General features: G+C 46.2%; 1 protein-coding gene across 2 annotated transcripts in view; it reads right to left on the bottom strand.

Moving 5' to 3' along the window:
* Window positions 1-4,701: 4,701 nt before the first annotated feature.
* Stau1 (staufen double-stranded RNA binding protein 1) overlaps window positions 4,702-18,309 on the bottom strand; it is a 78,343-nt gene continuing 64,735 nt past the window's right edge. The window contains exons 5-12 of one of the 2 annotated variants that reach the window (XM_023720709.1): window positions 14,098-14,328; window positions 12,634-12,777; window positions 9,822-9,968; window positions 8,816-8,891; window positions 8,328-8,647; window positions 7,383-7,505; window positions 6,586-6,671; window positions 4,702-6,151 (exon numbers count right to left, since the gene is read on the bottom strand). In XM_023720709.1, coding sequence (XP_023576477.1) covers window positions 6,136-6,151; window positions 6,586-6,671; window positions 7,383-7,505; window positions 8,328-8,647; window positions 8,816-8,891; window positions 9,822-9,968; window positions 12,634-12,777; window positions 14,098-14,328 — 1,143 coding nt within the window. In that variant the 3' untranslated portion in view covers window positions 4,702-6,135. The remainder of the gene's footprint in view (window positions 6,152-6,585; window positions 6,672-7,382; window positions 7,506-8,327; window positions 8,648-8,815; window positions 8,892-9,821; window positions 9,969-12,633; window positions 12,778-14,097; window positions 14,329-18,309) is intronic. The other variant, XM_023720710.1, reaches the window with a different exon arrangement.

The raw sequence follows: 18,309 nt of genomic DNA, 5'->3' as shown, positions 1-18,309 counted from the left end.
AATTAGCAATAAAGATAACTAAAATATGTATCTAAACATCTTAAGGACAGGTTTCTGGTGCTCTGAAATTTTTATAAAAAATAATTCTTAAGTTTTTCCCTTCTCCTCTGGACTCCATAAAATCCTAGTTTTGAATTCATTTAATCTGTCTTTTTTTAACAAGGGGAAGGGGAGCATTAATGACCTGGAGCTCATGCACTGCAGCTTTCTGTAGCTGCACAGGAGTCGGGCAGGCAGCTCCCCCAAGGGAGAACACTGCTGCCTTCTGCGGGGCACCCACAGCAGGGATGGGTGCACTCCTGCCCCCCAGGCCCCTTCCCCGCAGATCAGAGGTTACTCGTAGCTCTTCCAGCTGACCCACTTTAGGAGCTTGAGCTCTAGGAGCCCCAGGAACACGCTGCCCCCCAAGGGCTGCCTGCCTCCGCCTCACCTGCAGTTTGCACAGCCTTTGTTTTCAAGGAATAAAGAATCAGAATGTCAGTGTTAGGAAACAGCTCACTTATGCTGGAATTGTTAATTGTCCATTTGTCTTAAACTGGACCCTCCTTCTGCACGGTAATTTCTTATACAAGCACATAACCAGAATGCTTTTATGCATTGTTTTTATAGTGTTGCTTGATTTAATTTCAAGCTGTCCAAGCGTGTTTCTACCATCACCTCTTTAGGTTGTGTTGCTATTGGGTTTGGTTGGCTTTCATAAGGTAAAGGAAACAGTAAATTTTACATTACTCTCTTGACTTGAGTGGTCATTGGTGAAGGATAATGTAGTATTAATGACTCTTAAAACTACTTGTTAAGCGAACTGGAAGGGCACACAGGGAACCATAGCGATGCTCTCAGTGCTGGTTCCCAGATTCCTTTGGGTACGTGGTGAAGCTGCGCTGCACCAGTGGCCCGGATCATTCAGTTCGGAGTGAAATAGCTGCTTCATCTGCTTCTAAGGTAGACTAGTGTGTCTCTTCTTTCCTTTGGCCCAATTACTTTATTACATTCGATTAATTTTTAAAAATTCTTTCTATTGAGGACTCTCCATCTCCCACCCAAGACAGTTTCTGTGTATGTCCTTTAAAGGTTTTAAAACCTGGCCTGTCACAGCCAGTGTCGTTGCCCTGGATTGCTCCGCTGTGTGCCCCGCCAGGATATACCTGTCTACTTTTCTGTTCCAGAAATTCTTTGCTGGTGGCCTTTCCTTCCCCTTTCCCTTGCTCTTTGCTGTTGATTCAAGAGTGCTCATGGTGAACACGTAAACCTAGCTTTACGTTCCTAGATTGTCGCGTGGCTCCAAGCTTGAACTTTCTACCATTTGAACAGCAAAATTTGAAAAACATCTGCTTGGTGTTTGTACTTTTGCTCGATCATGGGACCAGAAACCCAGCTTGAAAACTCCTGAACAGGCCAAGAGCGAGGCGTATCTCCTTCACCCTGGACACAGGGCAATGCTTCGGTCCCAGCGCTGCTGTCACCCAGACAGCGACCAGTGTACATTGGCACATGAAAACAGATCACTGCGCTTTGTCGGGGATTTTTGTTTGTTTTGGGGTTTTTTGCAATGTATTTGTGTAAAAGTTTGTAGTCACAGCAGCTCCAAAGAAGTTAGTGATACCAGCAGTAAAGCTAAGAGGGAAACTGAGAACCATGATAAGACTAAAAGAAATTATAAAATTTGCATTTATAATTTTGGAGCCTCAGAACCAATTACTTGAGTTTCCCCTTGTTTTTCAAGAGGAAAAAAAAGTATGTTCGGTTCTTCAAACCTTTCAAAAGTGATCAAACACAAATTTAGAAGTAATTGAGTTGGACAGCTGAGGTGTCGCTGTGTATGTGCCTGGCCTTACAACCAAGCTCTTTGCTTTTGCCTACCAGCCTGGTTTTGCTTCTGTGGTTTTTTTACCGGAGTCCAAGGCACAGGTCACACAGCTGCATGGAGTTGGGTTGAAGCCCAGGCTGCCTACCTTAGCCACTGTGACGCGGTTTGACACCAACTCATGGACCCAGTCAGTTAATAAGGCCCTGCTCTTGAGGCACTCTACCAACAAGCAGTTTTCAAAAGAGCGAACAGCACCAGCAATCTTTGCTGATGTGGACATCACCCTGCTGTTTCAGAGTCCTCCCCATCCTCAGGCACAGTTCTGTAACCAGCCTGATAGGCAGGAGCATTGGTTTCTCTGCAATAGTTCCTTGAGAAATGTGGAGGCTGGGTTACGTGGCCAACGGCAACCACCGTGCCTAGAGTCCACCCCAGGCATTGTAATGTTTGGAACACTTCGGTTTGCTAGAGCAAAGACACTCCGTGGACCCTTTGGAAGTAACTTCAGAAGTATTTTCCAGTGGCTTCTCCAATAATAACATGGCCCAGCTTCCTGCCTCTCTCACCACTGCTGGGGTGCTGCCATTCGGCAGAGTTAAGGGCTGTGTTGCACAAGCTCACTGTGGTGGGGAAAGATACTCAGTATCTGTAGGTTTCCTCCCTTAGGGACTGAACTCACCGATGAGAGGCAATTTTGGCAGCATGAAGGGGCCATTTGTATAAAGACGGTGCCACGACAGGTCGGGAGTTTCTTAGACCAGATGGGAAACAAAATGGAGAAAAGGTTTTCATCGTGCACTGGAGAAAGGCCAATCCTGCAACCATTTAAAAGAACCCCCTTCCGAGTCTGAAGGGGGAAATGGTGGCTGCTCCAGGATCTTGGGTTCACGCAGCAAATGGCAGCTGAGAAAATGGAACCTGCCCTCTCAGGACTGAAAGGGCTTTGCATCCCCCAGGTGGAACAGCCATGCTTGGTGTCAGGAATGTCAGCCGTCTCGCCCAGGCCAGCATCGAGCTGGAACCAGCCCCACAGGAGTGAGAAAGCAGCCTCTGCCTCCTTTCCCTGACTGACATCCATGGGCTTCAGTCGGATGGTTCTCAAATGGGGCGTCTTGGCAGCAGTCGGAGCAGGCAACCCGTAAAGTCCACAGCCTGTATTGTGTGGTCCACGTCTGACGCCAGTGCTTAGGAAGCCAGAGAACAGCCTGGCTGTGGGATCGGTGGTGCTCCAGAGCCAGCTGAGACACCGTGTCTGCAGTCGGGTTGCCAGAGCCAGGCCTGTATTCACACATCATCACCAATCTACCACTGAACTACACCAAGTGTGTGTACAGCCCAGACACCAGCCAAGGGAGGGAGTAAGTGCAGAAAAAGAAAGGCCTAAGCCACCTCCAAACTAGAGAATCCGGGCCATCAATCTTGGGGGTCCTCTGGCATAACAGCAGAGACTGGGCTCTCCCTGTTTACCTGCACGGGAAGCAGACATCACAGGAGACGCAGAGCTTCCGAGATACGCCGCGGGAGCTGGGCGCCCACCAGTCCTCATGAGCTCGGGCTCGGTACTGTCCTGCTGCTTGTGTAGTCTGAGCAGTGGAGGGCACTTGCCTGAGCTAGTGGCTCCTGGAATCCACACAGGAAATGAGAGGGTCCTGTCACTGGTCCTGCCTGCGCCCCACCAAGCGCTGGGGCAGCCAGGTTGAGAGGCCAAGCCCCCTGTGGCCATGGAGGCGGCAGTGCAAATGCTGCTGTCACAGGAGAGTGAGCACAGTAAGTTTGATGTTGGAACCCAGGCTGTGGGTGTCTTCCAAGGTGTTTACAGTTGCCTTAATTTTGAAAAAAATTGAAACTATTGCTACAGTAATTGCTTTGCTACTGTTACTGTAGTCCTGGGTTTGTATCAGGCATCTTACAATGAACAGGAAAGGGCATACAAAAAAAGTATTTCTAAAAAAATGAAATTTGGATTAATAGCACATAACAGTACGAATTTCCTAGTTTTTGGTAAAAATTACAATAGAAATTACAAAGCAAATGTATTTTAAAGATTAGCAAAAAAAAAGATTGGCTGCCCAAGTACATTCCTTATCTGCACACAGCAGAACAAGGAAATCCCAAAATGGCTGTGCTGCTTCATTAACCAAGACCTGTACCAAATACATTTTTTAAAAAAGTGTGAGGACCCAAGTTAGTGTGGGCTAGGTTTCGTCCGTGGGATACCACGAATGTCTTTCTACAAAGTCAGACCCACGAAGACACCAGCTTGGGGCGGGGGGAACACCTGTAATCCCAGCACTTGGGAAGCTGAGGCAGGAGGACACAAATTCAAGGCCAGCTTGAATTGCAGAGACCCCATTTCAACCCTAGAAGACCACACACATGCTCCAGCATGGAGTCAGCAGCAGTTTTAACGGCTGTCAACGTGCAGGAACACTCACTGAGACCAGCGATGAGATTTTTTTCTCTTGAAAACCCTAAAATGTCTTTTTTCCTTTCACAGCTTCCTTCTGCCCCTGGCATCCTGCACACCTTCTGCTTGCTCTGGTGAGTCAGGCAGGTCCTGGGCTTGCTTTAGAGGAAGCACCTTGATAATGCAGTGAGACAGACTGGCCTCAACTGGAAGTCCTCCTGCCTCGCCCACATGTGCCACACCCCCAGCTGGATATATCCAGTTCCTTCAAAATTTAAAAACAAAACAAGCCCCGAAGGCTGCATTCAGCCAGGTCAGACATGGCACGGGCAGCTCCCTCCACGCAGGGCCCACGTGCCCCTCAGCTGGGGTGAGCCTTGCCCCCCACCCCAGGGCCCCGCTGCACACGCGCCTCCCTCCCTCCCTCCCTCCCTCCCTCCCTCAGGTCAGGTCTCTCCTTTAGTTACTGCTCACCAGGACCAAAAGCTTCATTAGTAGCTGTTTATTGATCAATGGTTTGATATAAAGGTATTTCAGACTTCTGCCCAGATGGAATCACAAGCATTACAAATTTTTTCTTAAAAATAAAAAAAGGGGGAGGGCATGAGATGGAAGGGTACCAGCCTAGTGGTATTTTGAGAATAAATTAACAAGTTTAGTATTACCATTTATTGGTGACAAACACTTAAGTTTTACTTACATTCCATGGGGAGAAAATGTTCCAGCGTAAACAAGGAGTGGGAGCGGCGCTGAACTCACAAGGCTGCCGCGCCTGTCGCCTGACCCGGCGGGCTTCCGGGCCCACGTCTGCGTGCAGTCGCACATGGAAAGCAGCACAGCTGCACGCAGCAGTCAGTCATCTCAGCCCTCCTACACGGAGACGTCAGCAACAGCATCAAGCACTCAAGGAAAATCAACCTGCAGGCTTGGACACGCTACACGGACATCCTGTCCTGTATGTAGTGTAGTGAGCGCTACATCCTCAGGAGCCGTATGTATATAGACACAATTTTTTAATAATCTTTAAAACAAGGATCAAAGTTCATTTAATTCCTGTTGCATTAACAAAAATAAAAATAAAATAGAAAAGGACCAAATAATCAGCTAAAGTTTAAAATTCCTAAATTGTCCAATTTATACAACTGTGGGAGACTTTGCCAAAGTTTCTGAGAAGTCCAGGACTTTCGCTAGACCAGAGGGTACGCAATTTGCATCAATGAAATATCCTGGGTTAGTCCAATAAAATAAAAATGTATAACCACGTACATATGGATATGATCTTTGCCAGTTAGATTACTGATAGTCTCAGACAAGTTTCTAAACTGTGCTATATAACTAGATACAATTGAGAAACCCTCAAATGAAAATTTTATATAGTGTCATATCAATCAAAAGAAAATAATGAAACTCAGAATACGCATCACTGGTGGAAGAGAAAGCAGTGGTTATGGAGTGGGCACTACATGAGGTGGGGCAGAGCACGCTAGAAAGATTAGGTTACACTGAGTAGGAAGCATCTGATTCTCTGGTGCTTTTAGTTCTGGGGCCGACCGAAGGCCTCTTTCCGGCGTGGCTATCCAGAGTTGTCCCAAAGTCAGAGTGAGCCAGTTTTCTTTCTGCTTCTTCCTTCACACAGGAGGGGGAAAATGGCGAAAGCACTGAGTGCCCTGGGCCCAGGCTGCTGATTGCCCGGAGGAGCTGCTGAGCAGCCCTCCTTCCCCACAGCGGCCACTTCTGTGCAAGGGTCCAGGCTCACAGCAGCGTGGCCGCAGCGCCTGATGTGTCCACGTCTTCAAGCCACGTTCTCACCCACCACATCTCTCAGCCCACTGGAGGTATCAGAAATTCCAATTTTTCAAAGCAGTTTCAGTATTTTCAGTATATATGTTGGATATTATAATGGTTCATGGCCAGAAAAGGCTCAGCACCTCCCACACCTTTAAAGAAGAAGAAATGAAAATGACACCAGTTTTGATATGAAAGGAAATAAATTAATATTAAAAACAAAACTGGTAAATATAGGAGTCTAGTAGTAAAGGGCCTAGCTAATGACTGAGTTTTCCCAGAACACTGTTCAGTAAAAAGCGTAGATACTGTTTTACCTCTGAGGGGGAAAAATGAGCTAATTTTATGTTTGTATTTGTCCAAAAGAAATACGTAGGAAAGATACATAAGGAACCAAAAGAAATGAGATCCCTGGAGACAGGGAAGGAAAGGATGGAGGCGGGGGGTGATACATCACTCCCTTGGGTCAGCTGTGAGCCGCAGAATGGCCTAGTGACAGTATCTGCCCTACACAAGCAGAGTCCGCCCAGGGACAGGGCCCGGCAGGGGTCCCTGGCGAGGGGGTGAAGCAGGGCCGCGCACTCACACAGACACCGGTCCATTTCCTGTTCTTGGCATCTCTGTGCTTTGTTGGTCCAACTCTGACAGCAATTTTAAAATATTCAGTGCAGCCTAGAGGGAACGGAAAGAAAAGTAAAACCAAAGCCACTGTGCGGGGCTACAGCAGAGTGTGCAGCTGGGGAGGGAAGTGTATTTCCAGTCGCCATGGATATGGGAAACTTCTTAAACTCTGGCCCCACTGAATGTTTGAAATTTTTATTTATAATACAAATTTTTTTAAAAACCACTATGTTACTTTTTGGAATAAAAGCTGTTAATTTTATCATACTCTTCCTTTTTAGTTTTTTTAAGTAACCAGACGGCGAGTTTTTCTATCCTGCTTCCAAAGTTTATCCTGTGTTTCCCTTGTTACTGTGCCACTTCAGACCCAGTGGCCTGATGAATAGGCCTGTTCCATCACGTGAACAGGCCACAGTGCAGGTCTGCGCACTTAACTTCTCTCTTTTACTGATTCCTGTAACAAATGTAACTGAACAGAGTACCACCAGGAGGGGCTTCCTACCGCTGCCAGGATGAAGTGCAGTCTCTGGACGAGCCAGGACCCTGGCCATCCTCATGTCAGCCAGGGCAGAGCCAGCCAGAGCCGAAGCCTTTCCCACGGATAGAGTGCGCTACCGACCTGTCCACTGAGGCCTCAGCAACAGAAGGGCTACTCACAGCTGGTCAGGTCTGCGGGAGAAGCCTTTTCTCATCTTGCTGAGGCCATTAAGAACCTACTCAGAGAAGGCCCCACCGCCCACCCCCCACAGGTGACTGACATACCATGTCATGGCAGGACTCCACATCCTTGCCAATACCGTGGCTGATCAGAGGTGGCTGAGAGGAGCAATTTATAAGAGATACAAACTCATTCTTGTTGTTTTTGGGGAAGTCTTTGTATTCGACCTAAAGAGGAAAAAGAGAACTGATGCCAGGCGGGGAGCAGGGGGGGTGGCTGGGTCTGGTTCACCAGACTGCAGTGCTACTGCCCTGCCGCCTGGGCCATCCCTGAGCCTCCAAGAACCCTCCTGTCTCCTTGGAACCCCTCGCTAGAACAGCCATGTCCTTTCCTAAAGGACAGCCAATGGATCTGTTCCCTTAGGACCACTACCAGCTTACTCGTAGCTAGTGGCTATGTCTTTGGGGTTGCTTATGCTTGGAAATGTGACTGCCAAAGACAGGACTTTCTCTTCCTCCACCACCTGTAATTAGGATGCTGCGCACCGTCACGGTCCCACCCATCCCTGAAAAAGAACTTGATTTTACTGCTTTGTTTTGCTTTCTGTAGTGCCAGACATTGATTCCACAGCCTCACATATTCTGGAGAGGTGCTCTACCTACCTAGCCAAGAACTTGATTCTTTCTTTCTATCTATCTATCTATCTATCTATCTATCTATCTATCTATATTTAGTACAAGGTTTCACTACACAGATCAGACTTGTAGTGATCCTATTTTCAGCCTCCCAAGTGCTGGGGTTACAGGCGCACACCACCATGCCCAGTCTCAGTCACTGTCTCAGCATACCCTAGGGGCAGGGCTGGCATAGCATGTGGTGCCAGGGATCGAACCCTGGTCCCTGTGCCTCCCTAAGCAGGCACTTTAATCCACTGAGCTATCTGGTTGGCCCTTGATTTTAAAAATAAAGTGCACAGCTCATTTTCTGAGAAGAGCTCAGAGAGGACCACACTGAGCCACACAGATCCCTGGAGTTCAGAGCCAAGTTACCTGGAAGCCCTGGACTGTAGAAAGATAGTCCAGCTGCTCAGAAGGTCTTGTGAGAGGTCCATGGGGTACGTGGCCTGAAGAGATGTTATTCTTTAAAATGGTCTCAGCTGTGGGTGAAGTGCCCCCATACAACAATTCTCGGGCTATCATGGCAGTTACAGTAGCCTTAGCAGGATTTGGAGCCACTCTGGAGAAATCTTTGGTATGATGTCCTTGACTGACTCCTACGGCCTGGGCAACCTCAGGCACCATGGGAAGAATTCCAGCAGGCAGCTGCTGATGACTAAGATAAGGCATCCTAAATTCATCCTCTTTATGACCTGAGGAGGGACACACACACGTGAGCACAAACCCACATTCACTGCCTGGAGAGAAACCACAACACTGTGCCCTCCACGCTGCCCCCCAATCCCCCTCCCCCAGCACACCCAGCAGCTCCAGCAAGCCACAGTCACTCAGGATCACAAGGACACTAAGGTCACACTTACTAGTCCCATTTTCATCCCCAGAACTAGGTTCAAAAAAGGTTACTTTTCTTCCATCCCCTGGTTTCTTAACCGGTGTCTTAAAGGGAAAAAAAAAAAAAAGAAAAAGGCCATGAGCATAAATACACCGCTGAGCTCTCTGCTGCTGCAATCTAACACTAACTCAAAGGAGGAAATGGGCCCCACAGTAAGCCCCGCCCCCACCCACAGTGAGCAGCTGTCACGGCGCAGGTCCCAGGCCCTGTGTGGCTGGTGCTGCGCTCACAGGACAGGGAAGCACTGAACCAAAAGATGCTGGACAGGCAGAACCACCAAGGTGAGCAAGAAGCTTTAGCTGGAAGCCAACCAAATAATTAAGAATATTCCAATTAGAAAACCAGGGCCAGGGAGATAGCTCAGTGGCACAAGACCTGCCTGGCAAGCACAAGGTTGTGAGTTTGATCTCCAGTACCACAAAAGAAAATATCCCAACAGGTTGAGTCCGGACGGATATTCGAGAGTTTGAGTCCCTGTTACTCTCCACACAGTAATTTTTCACAGTGGGATTATTTTCATCTAATGTTCAGCTACGTAAGAAAAAGAATTCCCAATGTAAACTGCACCTCTGGCCTAAGTCTAAGGCCACATCACCTCATCACCCCAGAAAACCCGCAGTGTGCTCCATGATTAACAAGCGCATAAGGATGATGCAGGCTTCATTTCAGAGCACAAATGGCAGAGCCACTAGTGAATTTCAAGCCAGATCACCCATCGTCTGACAAATACAGAGTAAGATGTCTTCCAGCAAAGGGTCCTCAGCCCACAAAGATACTGAAAGTAAGGACTTAACCAGGAGGTGGGCTTGGAACTACTGACCATGTGTCCCCTCCTGAGCACACCGCATGGTCCAAGTGGACAAGGTGCTGTGGTGAGGATGGCTTTACAGCCAGAAGACAAAGCCCTGCCCTGAGGCCTGCCCTTGAAGTGCCAGCCCTTCCCGACTGCTGGTGACGAGGGCCCTGGCACTCACCTTCTCCTCTGACTTCAGTGCCGGTTTGGTGGGCTGAGCCTGAGGAACTTTGAACCCCAGGATCTCCAGCATGTTTTCAGCTGCATTGCGTTTGGCCACCTTCTTGTTGGTGCCCGAGCCCTCTGCAGTGTGGTTTCCAACCTTCACCTGCACACAATAATCAAAACACAGGCCAGTGCTTAAACCTTCTGAGTGAGGACCTGGCAGAAGTTGGGCTGCCAAGAGCTCAGTGACGATCAGAAGCTGGATGGATTCGCAGTGGTGCCCGCGGGCACACCTGCCCCAGCTCACGAGGGTCAGTCTCTACCTACCTCGTCAGCCATTCAGAGCTGCTGTTACACACAGCCATTAAAACACATGAGGGTGGGGGCCAGGGAGATAGCTCAGTAGAATAAACACTTGCCTGGCAAGCGCAAAGGCCTGAGTTCAATCCCTGGTTCCTCAAAAAAATAAATAAAAATAAAACACATGAGGGTACAACTGTTTCACTTCCTAACTGGAATCAACGTAAATTATCTGCTCTTGTGGGTTCTGCCCTTCTATGTATCTGTATGACGGATGTTTTATATGATGGTGGTGACATCTATTCCCAACCCTGAAACCAGAGGTGTCACACTTGACAGCCTGTAACCCACCACAGTGAGAGTATTCGTACAGCAGAGACCCTCAAACATTCCTACTACAGGTAAGTTATGTACTGTCCAAAGTGTTGGAAGTAAGGTTTATGCACAGGAAGCTTAAAAGCAAGGAGAGTCCGAAGTCATCCTCCTGTACCCAGCGTGAACACACCACACAGCCACAAGCCTTTGAAGACTTCCCACCCAGTGCAATGGAGAAAGCACCCAGAACGACTGTTTACAAATAAGCCAGGTCTTCTGTCTAATTTTCACTTTACTCACTAAAACCATCAACTAGTATTCATGCTGGAACTAAAATCCCAGTTCTGAACTATGGTTTTGTCAAAGAGGAGCTAAAAGGGATAGTGGGAGAGCATCATGTCCAGTGTGATTCTGTTACACTACTGACAGTATTATACATAAGAAGCTGTATGCACACATCCTTCAATTCAGCAAAAGTATTATACATAAGAAGCTGTATGCACACATCCTTCAATTCAGCAAAATCTCCATCACATATACAGTACGTGTGCATACGTGCATCTACTCACACATGTGCATTGTGCCTGTCAGGACATCACCCTTATGAGCTGGGTTTATCTTGCAATGCTGAGGAATACATGGCCTTTGCACTAAGGAACAAGAGCTGCCCAGGGTAGGCTCAAACTTGCAACCCTCCTGCCTCGGCCTCCCAAATGCTGGGATTCCTGGTGCACGCCATCAATCCTGGCTACGAGCTGGTTTTAAGCATGCTCAGCTGCATGCTAACATGTTCGGCACACTCATAGTCTCCCTCCAAGCTGGTCCTGACCACAGGGAACTGGCTGCTATATCCAAAAGCCCCAGTCACTGGCCTGCAGAGAACTAGCCTGGGCCTGATTCCAACACAGTTATCTACCAACCACCTCACTTCAGGCAAAATGCTGCTTTTGTCAGGACAATACAACTTCTTGAAGAATGGAAGGATCCTCCCTTTTCCCCAGCTTCAGCTTCTGACCCAGTAGAAGACACCCCAGGTTAGAGGGTGGCTCTGTATGTACTGCACACTGCTACATAGGAATGAAGTTGGCAGTTGCCCTCATCTGCAGGAGACGCGTCCCAGAACGCCAGCAGAGCCCTGACACAGTGAGGAGCACCAAGCCCTGCATGTTATGTGAACGCGAGCCCTGTGCCAACCCAAAGCCAAGAAAGCTGCCGGGTGCTTAACAGTGGGTGGTGTGCACAGCACACAGATGTTGGGCACAAGGATGTTTCACATTCTTGGGACGCAGTGGGGGGCTCGAGATTTCATCACCTACTCAGAATGGTGCACAATTTAAAACTTATGAAGTGTTGATTTCTGTAATTTTCCCTTAGTATCTTCAGACTTAGGCTGACCATGGTAAATGAACCCCCCTTCCAAAAAAAAAAAAACCTCCTAAAAGGGGAGACTACTGTATTCACTTTTTTACTTAAAGCACACACACACACACACACAGACACACACACACTATTAGCTGTGGTGATGCCAACCTGTAATCTCTACCTCTTGGGAAGCTAAGGCAGTGGAATCACAAGTTAGGGCTAGCCACTTCACAAGATGCTGTCTCAAAAGTAGAAGTACAGGGGCCTGTGGTAAGGCACAGGGATAGCGAGCGCACTTGCCTAGACACAAGGCCCTGGGCTCTATCACATACACCCCCACCCCAAAATTAATTCAGATCACACTTAAGCTCTAACTGCTGATAAATCAAGTACTGGAAGAGACACACCATACTAATCCGAAGGGTCACCCTAATCCAAGTAAGATTCCAGACCCCATACTATCCCCCATATACTGGATCTTACACAAGGATCAGGAAGGGCAGGAACAGGGCCTGACAGTACCTGTAAAATTTACCTTTAGAAAAGAACACTTCAGAAACCTCAAGGCAATACAATAAAGACAGCAACTCCCCTGTTACCCCGGCCCCCCACACCTCCCCACATGTACATAGCACATCCCCACTCCTACCTGCTCACACGGGCAGTGCTGTGCTCTGCCCAAGGAGTGCGGTGTAATGTCCTCACATTACCCAGGCAAGACGGTCCTACAACAGCAGCAGTTGCCGGCACAGTGTAGCCCAGTGGACCTGGCGTCCCCTGGGAAGAATCCAGTCCCCCTGATGGGGAACTGCACGGTTAGAGAAGACTGTCCACAGCCTGAGCCAACCCACCTGCATCACGAACTCCCTGCGGCGGGGGAGGCCTCGCTCTGTGAGGAGAATGTACTCTGGTTCCTTCTCCTTTTTGGCCTGCTGGATCTGGGCCAGTCTGCTAATTGGATTCATCCCCTGGCCATATTCTGGGCTTGTCTGTAACTGAGGAAAACATAATATAGATCCTGTTTGTCATATCACTCACAGAAAAAGCCCGGTCAACTCAGGATAGCACATGCCAGGAGACAACAGATTTCGTATTTATGCAACAACACAGAATTAGTCTCATCTTCTTTAACCTTTTTAAAATGGAAAAAATGCTTTACAACTTTCTGTGATTATTTTAAGGTGATTTTAAGGCCTTAGGCTATAACAGGCAAGCATCACTGCAACGCTTCCAACTCCCCCCTCCCCACTATGTTACCCAGACTGATCTCTGACTCCAAGTAGCTGGGACAACAGGCATGCACGCTCAGCATTTTGGCTCAATGCCTTTTTTTTTTTTTTAAATAAATTTCAACATAAGATACATAGCATACAACCTGTGCACATCCTCTCAAATATTTTCATCATGTGACACAGTACAAGTGCCACATAATTATACTGCACTGCTCCAGGAGGAATGCTAAGAGCAAAAAGGGTCTACACAGTGAGTACAGATACAATCTTTCCCCCAAATATTTTTCAATCCAAGCTTTGTTGAATGCACAGATGAAAAACTCAGATAGGGACAGCCAGATGTACTATGATAGGTTCCCACTTTTCTTAACAGTGACTTAAAATCCAAAACCATTAAAAATATCTTAAAAGCCTCAAGCTGATGCTCCATGGAAAGAAAAACTTAAAAGCCAGTGGCCACTTTCCATGCTGTGGAATCCTCCCTGTCACTGGGCAGGAATGAGTTCCGTGATACAGTAAATGAAGAAAGGAAAATGTAGCAAATAATATCAGAGTTTAAGGGAAAAAATCTGGATCTTGATATAGCACAAAACTATTTAAAAAACACAATGGAATGTCTCCAAATGGAATCTGTCCTTTTCCTGGCAGTAAGAAAGGAATCCCTCTAATGTTCTGCTAAATACTAGTGTGGCTCCAGGGAGGCGGCAATCAGTAGCTGTGACCCCCTACCCAAGCTGCCCCGGGCCTCCTGCGCCTCAGGACCTTGAACTGCTCGCTGAGACAGAGGCTCTGCAATTAACCTAGGGCCTGAAGATGGCACATAGGACCCTGGACCTTGTGGGGACATCAGGACTTCGAGGTGCACTGCCCCAAGAGGGGTACCCTACAGGTATCTTACTGGACTGAAGCTGTGGTCTCATCTTTACCTAACTGTGGCTCTTGTGTGGCATCTGTAAAGGACTACCAGCCCTGGCATGTGGCACTTAGCTGGCAGCAAGAGAAGGGACAACCCACACACCTGCCTTCTAAGCCTCCACCCACTTCCGGCAACAGAAATGCCTCCCTGTTCAGAAAGGTTCTCACCTTGCCTGTAGGTTTGGTTTTCTTTTTTATTCTTGGCTTAACTCGCTCCACAGCCGGCAGAGGTGGTAGCTTCTTCAACTCCTCAAGCACAGCGATAGCAGCATTCTTCTTGGAAATCTTCTTGCTCTTCCCTTCCCCTTCCCCTACAAACTCCCCAACTGAAACCCTCGTCACAAAGCTCTTCATGTGGGGTGGGCCACTCTCCCGGGCCACCTGTGCCAGAGGGAAAGACTGAGTGAAAGTGTGACAGACACTTGCTAAAAGTGGCGGGGCACACTGGTTGGCACACTCTCCTCTCAGAAAGCCCAGGTGGAGTGCACTGAGGGCAGGACACACTAAATGATGACACATAAACCTAGACAGAAGGAGAACTAGGAAGGCTGCTGCTTCCCTTTCTTCTCATTGTTCAAAGTGGTTTGTATTCTTGAGTCTGATGGGTCCAAAGCAGGTTAGCCTAAAATTGACACTTTTCCACACATTCCCTATCAAATGATTCTCATGACCCTGGGCTCAGTTATCCTGGCAAAAAAGAAGCCAGCCAAGCAAGGCCCAGAAATCATTGCAGAGCAAAAATTTCAAGTTGATTATATTCTGTTCCTCCTACTACAAGGCTGGGCTTACTAAATAGTGACCACTAAGTGACTATTAAGAAGAAAGAAAATCTGTAAGGCTTCATAAAAAGCAAATTCCAGGATAGTATCAAGTTAAAAAAAAAAGTCAAACTACACGAGTTAACCCTAGTCAAGTGCAATGGTGCATGCCTATAATCCCCTTGCTCAAGAGGGGGAGGCAGGAGGATCATAGCTACTTCACGACCAACCTGGACTGTATAATAAGAACCCGTCTAAAAAAACAAAAACAAAAAAACCCAGCCGGTTGCAGTAACAAAACTGGGATCCCAACACTCAGGAGGCAGAGGCAGAAGGGTAAATGTGAGGTCAAAGCCAGCCTAGGCTACATAAGCAAGTTCAAGGCCAGTTTAAACTACATAGTGAGACCTTATCTCAGAAAAAAAAGTTATCTCTAATTTAAGAATTAAGAAACAAAAAAATATGGCTATATTCCAGTATGTACACATAAATAAATACAGATAAACATGATATGCTCATTGATGCAAAAATAAACACAGAGCAGCTAAAGGAGAAATCAATGTCATTAGTTACCAAGAGAGAAAAGGGAAGGGAGGAGATACAAATATTTGGTACAGTTTTGGTCTTCATAGCCATTTTGTAGTTTACATGTTTTAAAAAAATGAACTGACAAAGATAAGAAACCCCGAGATAGCTCAGCAGTCTAAAGTGACTTCTTAGGCAAGTGTGCAGGGACTACAACTTGATCCCTGGCATCACATGCCAGGTCAGCTTGGCCCCAGGGTAAATAAATGGGGGCAGGGGAGAGAGCTCAGCAGCGTAAGCACCTGCCTGGCAAGCACAAGGCCCCGAGTTCAATCCCCAGTACCACACACAAAGAAAAGAAAAAAAAAAAACAGAGAGAGAAATAAATCAATCTGATGCTGGCAAAACTAAAAAGTGATGGAAGGAATAAGAAAAAAGACTCAAGATGGGTTATGTACCTATAGCAGTTCCATACAAGTGTAATCATTAGGTACTGCAAACATGCACTAATAAAATTTAAAAACTAAAAAGGCAATAAAACACAGCTGATGATGTTACTTAAATAGTACTTGGAGCAGCTACTGATGGACATGGGGCAGAGGGGAGGAATAAAACCATAACCTCTAATTCTTACTAGAAATACAAATTGACCTATTTCATAAATTTAACTGTGAAAGACAAATTTTTAGAACTTCATAACCACAAGGTCAGTCAACAGTTAAATCTGAATGATAGACCTACCACAAAGAAAAAGCAATACAAATTCCTCAAAAATTAAAAATTCCAAAAACTGGAGGGAGCACCCAATGGGAGATAGCTCAGCAGCATAACCACCTGCCTGGCAAGCACAAGGTGCTGAGTTTGATCCCCAGTGCAAAATAAAAAAAAAATAATAAAATAAAATTAAAATTCATCATCACAAAAAGACATTTAAAAAGTTAAAAGAGACAAGCAAAACTGGTGCTGCACACAATTTTAAGTTCAGCTTAGGCAACTTAGTTCTTCAGTGAGATTCTGGCAAAAACAAAAACAAAAAACCAGCCAATGAAACTGTGCAAGGCCTCTGAATTTTACCCTGGCAACGAGTGGAGGGAGGAGTAATCCTCTGAATGGGAGAGAAACTCTGTACATGTGGAAGGAAGGTGGTTGGTGTATCAGACAACTTATGCCCAGAATATTTAAACAACTCTTACAGGCCAGTTTCAAAATACAAACTATTCAACTAAAACCAAACCAAACAAAAAACAATACTTGGAAAGTACTTTACAAAATAAAATCTCTAAATGGTCAATAAGCATATCCAAAAGTTCTCCAGGCCGGCCAAACAGCTCAGTGGATTAAAGCACCTGCTTAGGCAGCCACAGCGGCTGGGGCCTGCCCCTGGGGCACAGTGAGAAGGCGGATGAGACCGGGTGCAGTGGCGTGCACCTGTAATTCCAGCGCTTGGGAGGCTGAAAATGAGGATCACTACAAGTTCAATCTGTGTAGTGAGACCCTGTAGACTCTGTACTAAAGACATTAAAAAATAAAAAAGAAAATGTGCTCTGTGTACCAATCATCAGAAAAAACTTAAAACCACTAGAAACTGCTAACACCCCCCACCAGAATGATGAAAATTTTGAAAATATAAAACAGTGTGGCTGAGTAAGTGTTCAATGATCTGGGTTCCATCCCCAGTTAAAAAAAAGACCATCAAAGAACACTTTGGAAAACAAGTGATTTTTATTAAAATTAAATACCTAGGGCTGGTGGGATGGCTCAGTGGTCTAAAGCACCTACTTAGAACAAGCTTAGCAAAGCACAGGGACCACGGTTCAATCCCCCAGCACCACATGCCAGCCAGCCCCGCCCCCTGGTGGGCTGAGCTGGCCACACACACACACACACACACACACATAAATAAATAAAATAAAATAAAATAAATACCTATCCTGTGACCCAATAATTCTGAGTACATGTAAACTCAAAAAGACCAATGTTAAGATTTCATAGCAGATATTTAATTCATAACAGCCCAAAGCGTGAACAATTCAAATGCCCAGGAAGAAGACAATGTATTCATTAAATGTTCCATATTCATCCAATGGAATACAATACTGCTCAGGAATAAACCGATATGTATGTATCGTTCATACACACACACACACACACACACACACACACACTATCACATAGGAATTCAAATACACTCTAAATCTACAAAAAAACCTAATCCATGGTGATAGAATTCCAAAAGCAGTTGTTTTGGGTGGAAATTCACAGTAGAAAGCTAATGAGAGTTTTCAGAACTGTATCTCGGGGGCCAGGAAGATGGCTCAGTTGGCAAGCGCAAGGGCCTGAGTTCAACCTCTGGTTCCGCAAAAAAAAAAAAAAAAAAAAAAAGAAATATATCTTGATCTAGGCTGTGAGATGTGGCTTGTATGCACTGTATATCAAACTTTATTGAACTATCACTCAAAATATATACTTCTGACTTTATGTGAAGTATATTTCAGCACTGTTAACATAGGGAAAAATTGAAGAAGAACTGAACTCAGTACCTCCAATCATACATCTGTGACATAAAGAAAAAAGATACCACAAAGGTATCTTTTTTTTCTTTTGCACTTATAAAGAGCTTTATTTATTAACTCACTCCACAGATATCTTCAACACTTAGCTTAAGGGGTTTGTAAATGATGCTATGGGCAAACACGCTCATGATGCTGGGAGCCCAATTTACACTATGGGAAAAAAGAGATTCAAATATGAACTAGGGTGCAGGTGCAACTCAGGGAGAGAGGTGCTCAGAGGCCTGAGGCCCCGGGTTCAAACCCCATGACTACAGCAGGAGTAAGTGAGGAGCAACATTGAAGCACCCTGTGATGCGGACTATAATCACAATTTTTGTGATTTGAAAACTTTGTGCCTTTCCTCACTCATCTCTAAGAGTCTAGAAGGAGCAAGTCTCCCAGCAGCGGGCAGCATGTCTGGCCCCATTAAAGGAACCACGATTCTTTGCAGGAGCAGCTAAGGCCATTTCTGCTGAAAATTTCCATTTTCTCTGGTACCAAAGCAAGACCAGAGAAAATCTAAAGACATTTTTTTTTTTTTTTTT

The sequence above is a fragment of the Octodon degus genome, unplaced genomic scaffold (genome assembly GCF_000260255.1).
Source record: "Octodon degus isolate 3935 unplaced genomic scaffold, OctDeg1.0 scaffold00077, whole genome shotgun sequence".
NCBI lineage: Eukaryota > Metazoa > Chordata > Mammalia > Rodentia > Octodontidae > Octodon > Octodon degus.
Note: the sequence above shows the minus strand (reverse complement) of the source record. Positions and strands in the feature narration are given on the sequence as shown.